Here is an 18,952-nt window from a genome sequence, read left to right as displayed (position 1 = left end):
GCAAGAGAACTGTAAATTAAGTGAGCAGCAGCAACCGTACAGCAGGGAGAGAAGAGCAGTCTGGAAGAGCCTGCAATCTTCCGGGTAAAGGAGACTTGTATCCCCCCTCCACCAGGGGAATGCAGATGTGTATACTATATCTGTAGCTGCTTACATCTACCCTCTTCCTGCAGCTCAGTGACTGTTCCCAAGGAAGCAGCACAGGGACCGTGCAGGACACTATTAGTGAATAATAGTTAACTGTACTAACAGTTGGCTTACTCTATCTCTCTCCTTTTTCTCATCCTCATCTTGCTCGCCCATCATGCTCTCTTGTAGATGGTATGGGACAGATAGCTGACTCACACTTGTTACAATTATATGTGTTTGATTCTGGAAAGAAGGGTCACTCAGGGGAGGTGACCAAGACAGCTATTATTCTATCCTTCTGGCGGCTGGCCTCACCTCTTCAGCTTTTTGCCACCACCCTTAAGGTAACTCCTACAATTACATTCTGCCTGTAGGCCCATCATGGCTCAGTCTGACACTGCTGATCACAGGCCTGATTCAAACCTGAACAAAAATCACTGAAATTGCTAATCGTCGACTTTCAGAGATCTGCACATGTGTGCTCGTGGCAGCTTGCTTGCAAAATCCCTGAAACTGTCATCACAAGCGATCATAGTTTCAAATCCAGCGGGGCCGTTGCAGGGGCGGGACGCAGCATTTTGTGAGAACGGTCCAGACAATTCAGACTTGTCCAGACCACTTGAGGGGAGAGCCGTAGCAGTTGTGTGACATCACACACAGCTGCTGCGGCCAAAAACATGGCTGGCCTGCAACTGGCTTCGCAGCTAGGCCTAGCACTTTGCTGCTTAGTGAAGTGCTTGCACTTTCGCTGATGTGCCTGCAAAATGTTGCGGGCACATTACGGGAAGGGACCCGACGAGCGGGACGGCCTAGCTCTGGGCTGGGTTGTAGCTTAGCGAATCGTTGGTAAACTACAATCAGGTCACATATTCATTAGTAGTATGAGATAACTAATGCACTCTAGAAGGGGACTGCATGAAAATACACTTGGAGTCATATAAATATAGCCTATGGGTAGTATTCAATGTGGCCGGCGAGGAGGTTAAACAGCGAGGATTGCACAAAACCAGCGATCCTCGCTGTTTAACCCCGTCGCCAGCCGCTTGCCCTATTCAACGTTCTGGGGAAATCCCCAAAACAGCAAGACCCGCGGCTAATGCAGCGAACCCGCTGTATTTAGCCGCGAGTCTCGCTGCTTCTGGAGCCGCATACGCCAATTCCTCCTCGTTTAAAAAAAAACAGAGCGAGGGGGAATTGGCGTATGAGGGGGGTGCGTTGAATACTGACAGGTTGAGTGGTGACAGCGAGCAGGAAGCCCTGCTCGCTGTCGCCGCTCGCCCACGGCATTGAATACACCCCAATGACTCAGCTGGCCAACAGTTACTTATTACTGTGCTATTCATGAAGAACTTCTCTGTAAACCAAGTGGTCAGTAATGTTACTCATTTTGATGCTCTTACACGTATATCAAATAAATATATTATTATCCAAATTTAGCAAACATTCTTTTGCAGTGGAGCTTACGGGCTTGTGCTTGAACAAATCATAAAAGCTATTTACTCACAAGCTATGTCTAAAGGTGCTGTTCATTCCATTCAATACATTTTAAAGAAATAAATGTTTAAAAAGTGTAGTACCTCTGTCTATAGTTAATGCCATAAATAATGTCTGCACCACCCAATGTCACTTTCTCTCGATAACTGAAATTTTCAACACAGAAATGTGATGAGGACAGCAAGTCTGTTAAATGTGTTATTTCATTAGACAAGTATCTGAAAAATGCTGCACTACAGAAGACCTTCATACCAAACCAAATTGAATACGTGTTAGACTTGCATGTGCAAACACCAAGTAGGGTTACCTCAGGGTATTCAAATATTGTGTAAGTCAAGGCCATTTCTAGATCTTCATTATAAAGAGTCAGTTACTGAAAAGTAATCTGACAACTGTATATTATTAAATCTGACAAAATAATTCATATTATAATCTACTTTTTCAGAATGCACAGACAGACATCTTCAATTTAGAATAGGCAACCTTTTTTCTATATTATATCCAACTACAAATCCCAGCAGACTGTTGGCAGATGGAAATGGCCTGGTTTTACTATAACAGATGGAATACCAAGAGGCGGCACATAGATATTAAGGCACATGTTGCATCTTATAAAAGACAGTCAAAATGTATTTTATTTATATCTACTGCATAGAAATATAAAAATACTAGATGAGACATTACAGACAGTCTGAGACTAGGATTACCTCTATTTTCATTCCACTTACACATTGAATCATGCCACACAGCATGTGCTTCTGGTCTAGCACTGAGGTAATGTGCTGGAGGCCAGGCTCCAAATACGGCCTTGTTCTAGAACGAGTAATCCGCCCAGAGTTCAGTACTTAATCCTATCCAGTTTAACTTGCATCAACATGACCACACTGAGAGCTTGGCTGTTTCAGTCACGGCATTGTTCTATGGAAGTCAATCCATTAAAACAACATTTCTCCCACCACTTTTACACAGGATACATCCATTTGATCTCTGACAGCAGCGAAGCATCTGTGTGCAAGTTCTTGCTGTCTGGCATCTTCATTCACCATTAATTCTCCATAGAGATACACTCCCATGGCCTGTAGAGAAGAAAAGAACAAGTAAACACTTCTGTATGAAGACGATCCTGTAGTCAAACACACAACACAGCTCCTATCCCATCCACACACCCCACTTTGCCCTCACCCTTCATTACTCACTATGGTGACTGACTAATCTTTCCAATAAACACTTCAACATGTCTTAAAGTTTCCATAAGTGCAATGCAGAATTCTCATTTGGTTTAAATGTTATGTGGTATAAGTACCTGCTATATGTATGTGGCATTCCTCTACGGATTCTGATTATTACAGCTTTATGCTACATTATATTATTTGCTTTATGCCCCTTTATGCCTGGATCTTATTTTCTATGTGGCCAGCTCTTACTAAATAACAGCAGACCAGCGGATAAAGCTTGTTAGATAACAGAGTATAAGATGGAATGTGATTTGTGTAGGAAGCTCATTCACCATAATAAGACCTCCTCTACATTATGTGACCTCCTCTGTGGAACGCTGGCCAAAGCTGTGTGCTACAAAGTTGTTTTCTACTTGTGATTTCACTTACACATGTGACTAGATATTGGCAATCAGGGGGTGTTTTAAAGATAACAAACATAACAAGTTGATGGATGAAAACCTCTCTGCAGAATTGTTTTGTATTAGTTCTAGCCTTACACTACACCTCGGTACAAACTAGAAACATATATTGTTCGTTCGGCATGTGTGTACCCCCGATATGCCTCAGCGTTATGACGCTATTCCCAGACATGTCAGCTCAGCCCTGCAGCAAAACTAATGATGACATAGATCGGCATGTCTGGCTGTGTGTACAACTGACCTGGTGCCAATAATGACATCACAGCTGGGCTGGCCCAACATATAGAGCATCTAATTAGCAAGTGTATACACAACAGATTATATTGCTGAATCTGGCTGTTGCTGGCTCTGGGTGTACCCTGCATAGTGTTCCAATGCTGATAGAAAATCTGGTCACTCAAACTTGACTTTGAATTATAATATTTGTTTTTAGAACTTGTTACAGTTTTTTTGGTACTTATATGTTAGTTGTGCACCCACTAAGCTATTTGCTTCATTTTCCACGTCCCCTCGCGTGGCTCACTACGCTTCGGGCTCAGTGGCTTGCTGCACTCGCCACACTATATAAAGTCAACTCCGTACCGACATGGATAGTGGGGGTATGAGCGTACTAACTATAATGGGCGCCCAACTAACATATAAGTACCGTTTTTTTTATCTTAGACTAAAATACCCACTGTGATTACATGGATTATAGATTAGTGTAATTTTCTATATTCTATTAATTTCATTTATTGGTTTATGTTATTACATTAGGGGGTGCACTGTCAAAGTGGTGTGTCTACCAACACCTTTTGGGCATGTCTAACACTGCCCATTGGGTGTGTCTAACACCGCCAATCAGACGTATCTACCATCATCTATTGGCACTTACTACAATATAAAACGTCAGCCACACCATAATCTCCTATATAAGTTTTAATCTTCTTATTACTCTCTGTAACAGTACATGCAAATAAAGTCAAAACATATACAGATGACACAGGTATGTAGTGATATGACAATGGTCTAGTACAATTAATAATACAAAACACACATAATTGATTGAAGTCTTTGGTAAAAGGTACTGCTGGTATTGCTAGTGGCAGGGAAGTGTTCATTAAGGTGTGCACAGCATTAGGGGGGTGCCTGTGCACCCCTAATGCTCAATGTGCACACGCCTATGGTTGGATAACACGTACTACAAACATTTTCTTGCACTGTGAACATTACTTTTTTATTGCACCTTTCTATAACTATGGTATAACTAAAGCCCCCATACACTTTTGCAATTCCAGTGGATCGGGCAAAATTGGGTGAAATCGCATGTGTATGACATCTGATGTGCGGTCCCATGTGCATCGGACCAGAGTCAGAGGTCGGACGTGCTACACGTCCAACCCCCAAGTAGGGCGTGCTGCACATTGGACCTCCAAGTCGGACCTCCAAGTCGGACCCCCCTTCCAATGGCGGGGAATGGGATCGCATGCGATACATCACATGCATAATGTTCATTCTAGCACCCGCCATCTTTGAAAACTCATGCAGTTCCTCTTCCCTGCTTGGAGTGTCACTATCTGCTGTAGTGCGTCTAGCAGTGTGGTCTGTATATCAGCACTGATATGCACACCAGACCTGTGCTATAAACACAGCAGACAGTGACACCCCAGGCAAGGAACAGGAACTGCATGAGTTTTCAAAGATGGCGGGTGCTAGAATGAACACTACATGCAGAAGGACTACATGCAATATATGGCCACAGGAAGGTCCCAGGCGGCTCAAGGGGGATGACTGATATGACTTCTCCCATCGGAGAAGTAGCATAGTGAGTGTATGGAGTCAGCCAGTGTCATGTTCTGTATATGGCAGTTTCTCTGACTTGATAGAGTTTTCATTGAGCATGTTCTACTGCTGTATACCGCACACTTTTTTAAGTTCATCTTCCCCATGCAAAGTATCTGGGATAATTTAAAAAAAAAATGCTTGCCAGCATATATTTTGCCTCGTTATGGCACATGATTATGTGCATGCTATACTGTTTCCAAGCATTTGACAGGTACACTGTAATATCTCCGTAGCATGCATTATTTATTTATTTATTTATTAACAGTTTCTTATATAGCGCACACATATTCCACAGCACTTTACAGAGAATATTTTAACATTCACATCAGTCCCTGCCCCATTGGAGCTTACAATCTATATTCCCTACCACATGTACACGCATGCACATAAACGTCAATAGTACTGTCAAGCAACATGTGTATTGCATATCTGTCTTAATTTACATACAAATGTAGCCACATACACCCATCCTCAAATCAGACCAAATAGCTCCAATTAGCAATCCCAGACTTTGCTACTTAGCCGCGCCAAACACTGATCCGAAGTACCTAGAACACTATAAGAAAACTAAGATGCAAAACTGGGTAAAAATATCACAATCCAATGTTATTTCTAAACATAAGCTGTGCACCACAGGAGTTTAAATATAGGCTGAGCTTGATGGACTAATGTCTTTTTTCAAACTCACTGATTATATTGCTATGTTACAAGTGACTGGCGCAAAAGGGAGAGACTTGTATCTGTAATTTTATATATATATATGGGCCCATTCATCAGCAATCAATGAATGTATTTGTGTAGTTTGCAGATGTGTGTGCAATATAAGAAACTTTTCATAAATAAGTAAATTTGTAATATTTCAAATATAAACCAAGCCATAAAGCCAAACATAACCCGAATAGGCGGTGTTCTTCTTAATTTAGGAGACCGACATACTGTTTTAATACCTGAGTTTTGATCTCTCTTTCTGTATCTAATTTCATTGTATTTTATATAATAACTGAACTGAGTTAAATGTAAAAATAAATCAACAAGGAAATATTGTATTCTCCCTACAGCAGGCAGTTCTGTAGTTTGTGTGTCAGTGCTGACAAGGGCCAGCCAATCCACCACTGGAATACACGTGGGATTTAAAGACCTGGTCTGGCTTTCCTCATTTTACTGACACATTTTAACTCCCAAGTGTCAAACTCTAGCATCTATTTGGTGGATTTATAATAAAATTAGAAAGTTCTTGCAAAATAAAATAAACATCTACTATACACAATGCAAAGGAGGTAAGCAAATAGATATTTTGAAGATCATTATGAGGCCTGCCTCTTCACTGTGTTACAGTCTATCATCATGCAGAAGGAAACCGGTAGGGTGTCATGGATATAGAGAGTGGGACACAATGTACTTTTCAGTATACTGTACTTTGAATATAAAACTGTGATACACCAAAGACAACAATATCTATGACCTGTCAGTGGGAACACTCAGTGCAGACACATTAACCAGAGCATCACAGCGAGTGGGCGGATTAATTTCTTTATACTTTCATTATCATTTCAGGAAAACTAAAAAGGTTAAAAGTATGTGAATACCAAATCAGATAGAAATATATGAATATAAATGAATGTCTGAAAACTATGAACCTATATTCTAGGAAAAAGAAGTAGAGATGTGCAGGTTCTGATTTACTCTAATTTCAAAGCAGGATCTTATTGGCTATCAATGGTCAACAACTGTCATGTGATTTGGGATAGCCAATAAGATCCTGCTTTGAAATCAGAGTAAATAAGAACCTGCACAAAGAAGTGAGAAAAATTGTCAAAATTGTTCTGTAAACAGCAACAAAACAAAGGAAAAATTGAAATCTTTTGCAATATACATTGTTGTCCAATGATAATCTTTATTATATTTAATTTTTACAATAAAAACACTTTTGAAGTTTGAAAATTCTGTATGAGAGAAACGCTTTGCAGACGCATTCTAAGTGCACCATGCAGCACAAGGATCACATGGCCCTGCTGTATTCCAAGACTATATATATATATATATATATATATATATATATATATATATATATATATATATATATATATATATATATATACAGTATTAGCGCAAATGCCAAAATGTTTAATTCCTAATTGTAAATACAGAATGGAATTGCAAAGCAAAGGTGGAAATTGAGGACCATACATTTAAAATTCCCATCTGTGAAATGGGCTATTTTATTGCTAAATTAGATGCCATGATATATTTCAATAATTTCCCTCATATAGAGCACCAACCATTACCACTAAAGAAATGTTTTAAAAATATCCCCTCGGTACCTTGAAAGGGAATGTTTTTGCTAACACATCCCCACACACATCCCCTTGCATGCTTCCGACCATCAAATAATTTCTCCAACCTTCGGATATAAAAGTCAGTTTGAACTGACTTTTATTTCCTCCGCAAATCGCTGAAGACAGGGCACAGACGACTGACGTCAGCAACCGGTACGTCAGCGTTCCCATGGAAATACCCGCATTTTCATGGGGATGCCCGTAAAATGCTGGGCGTTCCCATAGGCGATCCCCGTTTCCATCGCCGTCCACCCTCCCTGCAACGAACCTGGCGACCGTGTAACTCGCCGAAGCTGTTTATTGCCGGGGTCTGCACATGCGCAAATATGCACATACCCCCCAGCATCAGATAAAGTCTAAATTCCTGAATCAGGGCCTTCTGTGCTGCCCTATTCAGTTGGCAAGATTTAGGCAGGTGACTCCATTGCACATAAAGTGGACTTTATAAGTAGCTACTTATTGGGGATTATGATTTGCATGCCTGGGGCAGGTGTTGCATAATCCCCAAAAAGTGTTGGCATCAGGGCTAATTAAATAGCCCTGGCTATGTCCCTCTTAGTATTCTTTATGTAAACCCAATAAGCATGGCTCATTAATCTCATCAGACAAACCATTAAATGTATTCTCAAACTCCCATCGTCACGTGTTGTCCTGTTCAGCTTAGTTCTATTATATGTTTTCTTACCAAGTACATTAAACACAACAATCTGCCTTACAGTTCATTACACTGCCCAACGCATCCATCCAACACACTACTCACACAGAAAATCACTAAGGTCATTTTCAAATGTGCTATTAACCACACAGTATCTGTAAAAGAAAAGGCCCAAAGAACAAAACAAGAACATGCGTTTTTTAGTCAGTTTCCTAGTGTGTGTTTGCTATGAAAAAATGTTCATGGTGGTAAATTATCTTCTACAAAATATTGCAATAATGTGTGAGAAAAGCTAGTATCTATTGAATAGTCACTGACAAAGCTACTGATTCACGCACCTGGTCCTGCAGTAAGAAGGTCTCCACATCCTTGTATGCTGCTGTATACTTATGCTTTATAACAAGCTCACACCATCTATGGCGAACCTATAAAAGAGATTAAATAAATGTAATCACTGTATGACATCCAATTTAGTATTTTATTTTATGTAAAACTCTAAATAAAGTTGAACGCATAATTATATAAATTGCTCATCTATCAGTCCTAAAATCAATGGGCCTTAAAGCACCCATACACTAGTGAGATTTGGTCAACTGTATTTGAGACCAAACTGTCTGACCCGATGCGCGGACCTGTGACATTGCATTGGAGTTGGGAGGTCGGATGGGCTCTCTCAGCCAATCAGTGGCAATTCTGCAGCCCGGCTACTGGCTCCTACTGCCCGGCTCTCTGCCAACAATACTTTCACTACTGGAGAAATCTGTAACTTGCACTACTGGGGACATGATATGTAACTGGCACTACAGTCAAAACGGGTCAGAACATTCAAACTCTGGAACTCTCTTCCCAGAGAGGTGGTAACGGCTGGCTCATTAAATGCGTTCAAGGCAAAGTTGGACAAACATTTACTGGAGAAAAACATCCATGGGTACAAATAAGAAATATAAATTGTCTGTAAAATACCAGAACCTACCAAATCAGCAATGGATATCTATACCAGGTTGAACTAGATGGACGCAAGTCTTTTTTCAGCCTTACCTACTATGTATGTAACTACTGGGGACATGATATGTAACTGGCACTACTGGGGACATGATATGTAACTGGCACTAAATATGTGCAAGACAATTATTGCTTGGCATTCATATTCAGTGCCTGAGATTGTACACAAACTTTGTTCCATGTTTATGCACAAAAAATATATATTTGTGTATATTTCATGTGTTTGATGTGTTTATACAACATAAATGCATTTTGTGTTGGAACATGGGTCCCATCTTGAAGATACCACATTGAAATATAAAAATATTCCCAAATGCAAAATAATCTGTTATCCAAAATGCTTCTGGTTCCGAGCATTTTGGATAAGGGATACTCAACCTGTATTAAAAATATGGGCTGCGACGGTGAGGAAGCAGATGAAAAACTGGGACTGAGCTCAAGGCCTGTGGTCGAAAACAGTTACAGATGCTCAAACAGCATGGAGTGTGAGCAGATGTGTTCAGTCCCACAGAAGAGCAAGAGGGCTTCAATTTACACATAATCTCATTTAGGAACTAATTAAAATGGTCTTTCAATGATTATTAGGTACATTGTAGAGGACCTGTACATAGCCCATTGCTATCTAGTGTGAGATTCATAGATGTTTGCAGGTTGATCAGTTGAACAGTAAATGAGTGGAAACAGGCCAAATGGTCTGGCAAATCACATTTTCAAGTACACCATGCAGATGTTAGGGTGAGTATATGCGAATAAAAGCATGGCTCCTACTTGTACAGTCACAACTGTTCAGGCTGGTAAAGGCAACATTATAGTATGAGGCATGTTTTCATGTGGGTGATGGGGCCCATGCCTAGAGTAATGCAAACCGTAAGGGAAAAAGGTGGCCTAATAAAGCACTAACCCACTGGTCATACTTATTTGGACACAAAGTACATCATTAGAATTTATGTCAGAGGATTCTGAGCTAGAACTTATGGCAGAACATTCTGAGATACAACTTATAGCACAGCATGCTAAGATAGAACTTATGGCACAGCATACTGAGATAGAATTTATGGCACAGCATACTAAGCTAGAACTTATGGCACAGCATTCTGAGATGCAACTTATGGCACAGCATTCTGAGATACAACTTATGGCAGGGCATTCTAAGATAGAACTTATGGCAGAGCATTCTAAGATAGAATTTATGGCAGAGCATTCTGAGATACAACTAATGGCAGAGCATTCTGAGATAGAATTTATGGCAGAGCATTCTGAGATACAACTTATGGCACAGCATTCTGAGCTAGAACTTATGGCACAGCATGCTGAGATCGAACTTATGGCACAGCATTTTGAGATACAACTTATGGCACAGCATTCTGAGATACAACTTATGGCACAGCATTCTGAGATACAACTTATGGCAGGGCATTCTGAGACAAAACAGCAATAATACATTTATAGAATAAACTTTGAGCCAAAACAGTATCACATAGTATTTAGCATGTAACAAATCCACTGTAGTTTATTTTTAAGAATATATTTTTTTCTCACTGAAATGCACAGTATTTGGTAAGCCGAGCCCATGGTCAGCCAGCTATTTAACCAGGAACATCTTCATGTATCAGTAAAATTACTAATTACAACTGGATTGGCTGCTTACACTGTGACTAGGTGATGAGTATACTTCAGCACTCACATACATGGCCTGATTCAGAGGCACCCGTAGTCTCAATAACAGCACAAGAGTACAATGTTTTTAGCTTGTGCCTGTATCCAATCCACTCTGTGTCTAAGTCCCATTCGTTACTTCTCTAACAGATTAAAATAACAGTGGTGGTTTGCTGCGCGGTTAGCATCTAAAGGTTGCACTGAATTTCCGCTTCCATAGGGTTGGTGCAATCTTTGATGGTGCCTCTTAATACTCACAGTGACGATTTGAACTAAAATGCAGGTTTTGAGAAGTAGAGATGTGGATCATAGCAACCATAATTTAGCTATTATTTTAGTTGTAGATAAATGATGTGTAGAATCAGGTTGCTATGAGCAACATATCCACTTGCACTGTAATAAATATACCCATGAATATTTCTGTTCTTAATCTCTATATTTTTCAATTGGATCTGTAAGATCTAATATGTTGACAAGCTTCTTTACTTTTTGCTGATGAAAGCTTCTTAAGTTACTTAGTAGAAGACAAAGACAAGTATTAGAAAATGTTATGTCATGGTGTAGATAAGAGGATGAGAAACCAGTTTTTATACAATATGACTTCTTAAGGTTCTGTATAATTTTCATTGGAGGAAATTCAAATGCAAACACTGACGTGATGTGCCATTCCGAAACGATGTGCACATGATGGATGTACCATAATTTGCGCATTTGCACCCAACTTAGAGTGAATTCTGTCTATTGTCCTCTTTTTCACAGACTAATCCACATGTTCAGCACATAATACTTACAGAACCACTGGAAAAGCACACATTAAGGGGGGTATGCAATCCAGGATGATGGCTGTCGATCCCTCCCGACCGCCATGATCCTGGCCCATTTGCAGTCTGATCGACTGCAGAACGCCAGGCGGGATTCAATGTCCCCCCTACCAATTGCCGCAAAGGGGGCGTGGCCATAAAATGACCATAGATTGGCGATCTGCGCCCGGGATCGCGACAATCCACGGCCATTATCGGGAGAACGGGCCCAACATGCAAAAAGTTTGAGGTATATTAATATACATCGCCGCCCTTCGCTTGACAGCCGCCGCGATGCTGCCGCATATGTACTAACATATGCGGCTAGCATTGGGTTGCGGTGACGGAGACCCCCGCGGTACCTGTGATGTGGTCTGCGGGGGTCTCCGTCACATCCCGGTGGCTGCCAGTGTCCCCCTGCGTCTCCTCCTCCCCCCTGCAGCCGGCAGGATCAAAGGAGGACGGGAGGGGGGGCACGCGGACGGCGGGCGGCGATAGAAGCCCATAGGCTTCTATAGGGTATCACCATCCAGAGGGTGGCGATACCCTGCCATGCAGAAACGGGGCGGACGGGTAATGGTACATAGGAAAATGCGGTAAAACTCCTGTTTTACCGCTTTTTCCCTTTAGTACATCCCACCCTTAGTTTTAGTTTGAGACCCACATTTATACTAATCTGTGCATGCAGGAATGGGCATGAGTCTGCCATAGCAATTGCCAAGTGGTTACTATTACATTGGACGAATGCAGATTAAACATACCAAGGCCTGAATTAAACAACTATACTGTGATAGGGGCATTTTTTCCAGGCCACAAACTGGATATGGAAGTAAAAGAGAAAGCTATCTACCAGTGCGGTAGCCATTGTGCTATGTATAAAGTAAATACTGAGTCATTAATCTTGTATAAAGCACTACAGAGACCGTTGTGAAGAATAAACAAGATTAAGCAAGCATTTAATATAAACAGAACATCAACGTCCAAGATATATTTGTAATGTATCCCGGCTGCTCAGCATTGTTCTATTCATTCATCATGTCCAAACGAAGTGCCATCTTTCAGCTTAGCATGTACCTGTATTTGATTAGACATACATAGTGGTGATATGAAGGCAGCTATCAGCAGCTGTGTATTAACAGGAGTAAGCTGTGAGGCTCATGCAGCTCAGCTGCCATCCTAATTATAATGTTTAATGAGTGATTTATGGTCAGACCTGGTCTGGTGGATTTTCTTCCTTTTTTATTTCTACAGGGGATGGCTACCAGCTGTGGAGTGAAGCTGCAATAGGGCGTCAGCAGTTAATCGCTGCTACTACTACTAGGGCTATACTGTATTATAATCAAAAGGCTAGCCCCAGACCCCATCGCCCACTCTAGCACTTTTAAATATCTACCCCAACTCATCTGTGTTATGTTCTAGGCCATATTTGTATTGCAGCTCGGGCCGCACTGGCCCAGTGTTGGAAACAGACTTCCCTACCCCCTCTTTGGAAAATTGTACATACTGTAAGGTCCATTTCTATTCTTTAATGGAAACACAGTATACGCCATCTGTAGTCTCGGCCCATTCGCCTAGTGTTCGATGGATGCCATGGCACAGCTTTGTTACGGAGGGTGAGCGAGCTCATTACATTGCTCAACCTTACCTTGCTGAGCAACGGCAATTTAGTTTAAATGAAGAGGAGTCTTCCCAGTAATATTACGTTTTACATATTTGCTCTATCTACACCTGTACCTCGTGTTCCTGATTTGTATCTATATTTGTTCTGTGGGAAGTTATGATGATGTACCTCACTGATTGTATTATATTTTATTTTTCCTTATGTGCTCGTTTTGAATTGTACTGTTTCATCATTATGTAAATGATTCCCCCCTTCTCTTTCTTCTGTACCATCCCCCCCTTATATTCTTTAAAAATTTATATTCTCAATAAAAATTATTGATGTTAAAAAAAAAGGTTAGCCCCAAATCCAGTTTTAAGCTGTTCCTAAAAAAAAACATTGGTATTCATATAATCAAACTGTTCTAAGATGGCAGACCATCCCTCGTGGCCAGAAATAAGAGTAGATGAAGTTGCACTCAATTCAGCCACAAATCTTATGTGCTTAAATCATACTTGCCTACCTGACCCTCTCCTTCTTGGAGTAAATGCTCTGTTCCTGGACTTCCCTGGTAATGTATGATTGCCATCACCTGTGGGGAGCTAGGTAATTAATAAGAAAGGTGTGTCACCACAGGTGATGGCAATCCTACATTACCAGGGAAGTCCAGGAACAGAGCATTTTCTCCCTCATGGAGAGGATCAGGTAGGCAAGTATGGCTTAAATGCTGCTCCCATGCCATAAGGACATTGATTTTTTTACACAATGTTGGCAAGTAAGGAAGAATTCCCATATATCTGCAGATAAACTCCTAGAATGAGGCTTTAATTGTTATAAACTATGATAATAGTGGAATCTGTATAAAGAAATAAAACATGTTACAGTACATTATAGGCTATCACAACTGCATGACCTTCAAATAAAACTAAACATTTTTATCCTTCGCTAAATAAGTAGATTCATTTCAAAGGGCATACACATGTTGAGATGTGTGCTAAACTTTTGTGCTGAGCCATTTAGGATGGGCGATTTCCTAGTGTTTAGGTCGCCCACATGAAGTAATCTGTTATAAGCAATTTTTTTAAGCAAAGAACAGGCTCATAGGGAGAGGCAGAGAGTGAGCTAGATCACTTATGCACAAGGAGCGGATTAGTAGTTATTTGCTAAGTAATCTGACTAGATTTTGACTACATGTGATTAAGATGTAGTCAGGCGATGGCGGCATGCGGAACCGCGCATTGCCAGTGGTCGGGGGTATAAACATGGAGCAATCTGTGCTTAATTTCCAAGCAATCTTGTCAGATTGCTTAGAAATCAGCCTGAAATCACCATGTGTATGCCTGTTTCATGTCAAATGTTTGCAATGTGTTGTGGAACAATGTAACCTGGGTGCTATTTTTTATAACAATATATCACAATGTATTAATATTTGGATAGCAGCAGAAGTAGAAATATGCCCATGGGGGTAGTTATAGATATTATAAATTATGAACCCATTACTCATACTTGCCTACCTGACCCTCTCCTTCAGGGAGAAAATGCTCTGTTCCTGGACTTCCCTGCGGCAGCGCAGCTGAGCCCGGAAAATTTACCACTTAAGTGGTTAAAAAAAAATGCAGACATTTAAATAAAGTAGGTAGGATTGGTCACTGAAAATTGGTTGCGTTGCGACCATCTTATGATGGTAGGTAGCCATCACATTTTTACAATTTGATGGTTTCCCCCATGGGTGGTATGCTGGTGCACATGTGCAGAGAACAAATGATGTTCACACATGTGGGTAGAAACTCTGCTATGGACACACTGGGTGGAATACAATTGATTTGGGTGCCACTATAAATAATCAGCGTCCAATGGAGTAAATACATTTTTCAAGGTGACCAATAATTATTGTGCTTGGCGCAACTGAATGGATGGCTCTTAGGGTAAACCATAGACTTTTCACACCTTTCTTCTCAACACGTCATGAGGCTGTGAGAAGAAATGTGTCCCCTCTTCAGTAACTAGAATGCTATTTACAGATGTGTCCCCCTAGCCTTCTTGTGCGTCAAAGAGCCCTTCTAGTCCAACCACGCAGTGCCGTGACATGGTAGTACAGAGCATCTTTGCATGCAACTGTTTTCGTTTAAGTGTAACGGCATACAAAATGCCAGTGATTTACCAGTAAAACACTGTAATGTACCAATTTGTATTCAGATACATCCTCAGCCACACCACTTCATTTTAATCAGCAGAAGCTGTGTGTCTGCCATATTCACATCACTTTGTGAATAAGACACATTTAACAGAAAAAGTCACAGGCAAGCGTGCTTGGCACTAATGAGTCACGTGGTACTTATATGTAATGCGATTTGGAGGGCAAAGAGGATAGATGTACAGTTACTGTATAATAAATGGTCAGACCATTAAAACGAATCCTTGCAATCAGGGTTTTTAGTGTACACTGCAATTGCATAAGCTTCTTTTCTACAGAACCTAAAGGCATAATTGCAAGTAAGTTAGTAAGTTTTGAATGTGTTTTCGTGATAAGGGGAATAAAATTGCCTTTTTAGAATGTCTTTCCACTGTGTAAATATAAAAAAAAATATTACTGGAAATCTACTTAAACAACAAAACCTCTTGGGATTACGAGATGCCTAATACAGACGAAATTGCATTTCAATCTACTGCCGCAGAAATTATCAATAAAACATTCATGCTATAAAAGTCTTGCGGCAATAGGACTGGCAGGAGAACATCACCAACATACTGTACCTCACCATCAAAACATTAGAGGCCGGCACATCCTTACCAGAACATATTGTTTCTGATGCACCTGTAAAAGTGCTTCACCTATAATTTAATCATCACATGACATCTGAGGAAAACAGAGATGAGGTATACTGGGTATTAAAGAAACTAAAATGTCTTTTTACCAAGTAAAATCAAAGAAGAAAGCAGACAAAACAAAGAAGACAACAACCTAACTATGACTATATTGTGTGTCAATGTGAGGAACTTAAGGCTTGCGCTATATATTGTATCTTGCACTCTGAACAAGAAAATAAATGAAAGCAGAAATATATATCTATACAGTTACCAAAAATTTGCAGAATACGGAAAAAAACTTGCCACATTATGCAGAACTACAGAATCGTAATTGTTTTAGATCTCATACTGCACTGGTGCCAACACAAGGCTCAATTTGAGAAGCAAACATATGTCTTCAATGGCAAACTATGTAGATTTACACTGCAAATTGGTATCATCGTTTGTGCAGTTGGGAGGTATGCCTGTGCTATTTGGGCTTGATTTCACTCGATTCTAGGGGATCGGGCCGAGAAATCAATCAAATCAGCCCAAATCCCACATGTATGACATTCGATCTGATCTGCGCTGTCCTTTGCTCATCGGACCGGAGCAAGAGGCCGGATGTGCTGCGGGTTCGACCTCTGAGTCGGACCCCCCCTGGCGGCGGTGAAAGTGAATGCATGCAATACAGCCATGCAGAAGAACCACATTGCTCTCATTTTGTAACTGGTTTTATTAGCTTTATATGTATACAATAGGTTAAATATACATAATACAACCACAGAAAGAAAGCTCAATCTGTATATACTAACAGTTGACTTCTTTCTATATACAATTCATATAAAAGGATCTAGAATACATTCAATTTGTTTTAGAAATTCTTTTTTCCCCTCAAGCACTTATACTTTACATTCAGAGCACTTAAGACAAATATCGGAAATTCAGATGTTAAAAAAGATGTATTTAAAAAAAGAAGTCAAGAAATCTCCCTGTGGTTAGGAGTACCCAATACAATGGCTGCGCTTGTTATAAAATCATGGATGTCATAATCTCTGAAAAAACACAGGAAATGAAAGCACTATAAAAATATACATTTGTCTTTCTCTGCTCTGAACACGCACTGGAATCATAAATCATGTATGTGATATGAAGACGGGCATTGTGATGAGAAGTATGTCAATATTCAGCAATCATTTTGAGGGAAATAGCATTGCTTAGAAATAGCTTTTCCATCTGGGATATGGAAACAGCAGTCTGGCTACTACATATACTTAAAGCATTAAAATTAATGCCGGGTAATAATCCCTAGACAACACTTATTTTGTCTGAGTGTTCTTGTAATATGGACATAAAAATGCAGGTGGTCAGTTTATGTTACATTAGGGTGATGAGAGGAGAGAGAGTGGCCAGGATTTAGCGGGAACTGTATCAAACCTTCACACCCCTTATTGTCTATTAATAACTAAAGCTCTCCACACCTCTCACACTTGCACCTTTGGTCTCCAGGCAAAAAACACCCATGGGGGACGTCTAAAAAGGGAAGCGAGTATGGTTAAGATACTGGTCTTCTGCAAAGTTGAATACTAGCCCATGTAAGTGATTCCAAAATATGCAGACACTTCTGTAAATAAGTATATGTATAAACACCGGGTTCTGATGAGATCATCTTTGTTAGTTTTGACAGCAAGTATAGTGACACACCCTTAAAATGGTATGCGGTCATGCCACATACTGCCTGGGGTGTGGCGGTCAAGCACTTCTGAAGAGCTAGGCATCTCCAATGCCCTTCAGAACACAACAGCTATGTGCTCCTGGGTGGCACCCACTCACCACTGCACTGGTGTGAGAGCAGAGAAAAAGGGTATACAATTGTCAAGTTCTGACTAACTTTCATTAGGAGAACTCGTGTTCTAACAGGAATAATGCATGCCCTGCTGGATTTTGCTGTGGGTACTAGACATTTTCTTGGAGTTACCTGTATCAAATAAACAGGTTTGCAATTGTCATGTTTTATTTGGTCACAGAACTCCTTGTAGTAGCCTTCTTAGTAGCCACATAATTTACAGTAGAGAGTTATCATCCTATATATAAAGCTGTATCACCAATACACCTCCTTACTTACAGATTATTCCTATGGTATAATATATGGACAGGTCCGCAGAATAGTTTACTGCTTTAACTACACCTTGACAGCTAATATCGGCAGGTTTAGCAAAGCATTCACAATGCCAGTGGTGGTTAGGGCAAGCCACTTACACGCATCGATGCTTGCAGTTTTTTTTTCTTATCTTCTATCAATTATATTAATTACTTTCCATTCTGAAAATATGAGAGTACCCATACAATCAGTCATTGCAAACCTATTGCTTAAATACAACAGGCAAGAAGCCAAACCAGCTACAGTATTGTTACCTCTACACACGCAACACATAAATGTGTCCGCATCTTTCCATGGAAGGTCATTACACAAGCTATTATGAAGGGCTGCAGTGCACCGGTTCCCACCCAGACACCACAGAGAGAGGCTTTGAGAACAGGCAGACAGCCAGGCTTAGTAATTACTTCTAAGCAAAGGTTAACTACAACAACCAGGTGCACACTGTAAAAGCCAACACAATTAGTTTGGCCTTATTCTACTCTGCAGACGTATTGGTTACATCATTCATAATTCCTCCACTGTTATCAGACAGTGCACGCTGGTACTGAACGGATGTATGTTGCTGAAATTAGGCCTTCAGTTAGAACAGGCCATTTCCTCTGTCCCATGCTTGATGGGCTGTCAAGAAAACGTTGAGAATACCCCCTTCACCAGCAGATGGAAAATTCAATTAAACTATAAGCCAGTCACTGGCGGCATTTTTCCCCACAGAAATCAGGAACACAAGGACATGTGTAGTAAAGTATAATGTACTGCTAATTAACTGTACACCAAACATTGTGGCTGTTCAAGTTTAGCGATGTCTGAATAAATCGTATAGACAAATTGTAGATAACTTCTGCAAATAGAAAGAAGACTGTATATTGTGTACG

General features: G+C 40.4%; 1 protein-coding gene across 1 annotated transcript in view; it reads right to left on the bottom strand.

Annotated features, from left to right (window-relative positions):
• Positions 1-2,240: 2,240 nt before the first annotated feature.
• AOPEP (aminopeptidase O (putative)) overlaps positions 2,241-18,952 on the bottom strand; it is a 384,109-nt gene continuing 367,397 nt past the window's right edge. Inside the window, exons 15-16 of the mRNA XM_083186692.1 lie at positions 8,413-8,499; positions 2,241-2,699 (exon numbers count right to left, since the gene is read on the bottom strand). Of these exons, the coding sequence (XP_083042818.1) occupies positions 2,559-2,699; positions 8,413-8,499 (228 nt within the window). The 3' untranslated portion in view covers positions 2,241-2,558. The remainder of the gene's footprint in view (positions 2,700-8,412; positions 8,500-18,952) is intronic.

The sequence above is a fragment of the Crinia signifera genome, chromosome 1 (assembly GCF_055691185.1).
Source record: "Crinia signifera chromosome 1, ASM5569118v1, whole genome shotgun sequence".
Lineage (NCBI taxonomy): Eukaryota > Metazoa > Chordata > Amphibia > Anura > Myobatrachidae > Crinia > Crinia signifera.
This window is presented reverse-complemented; position numbering and strand designations above follow the sequence as displayed.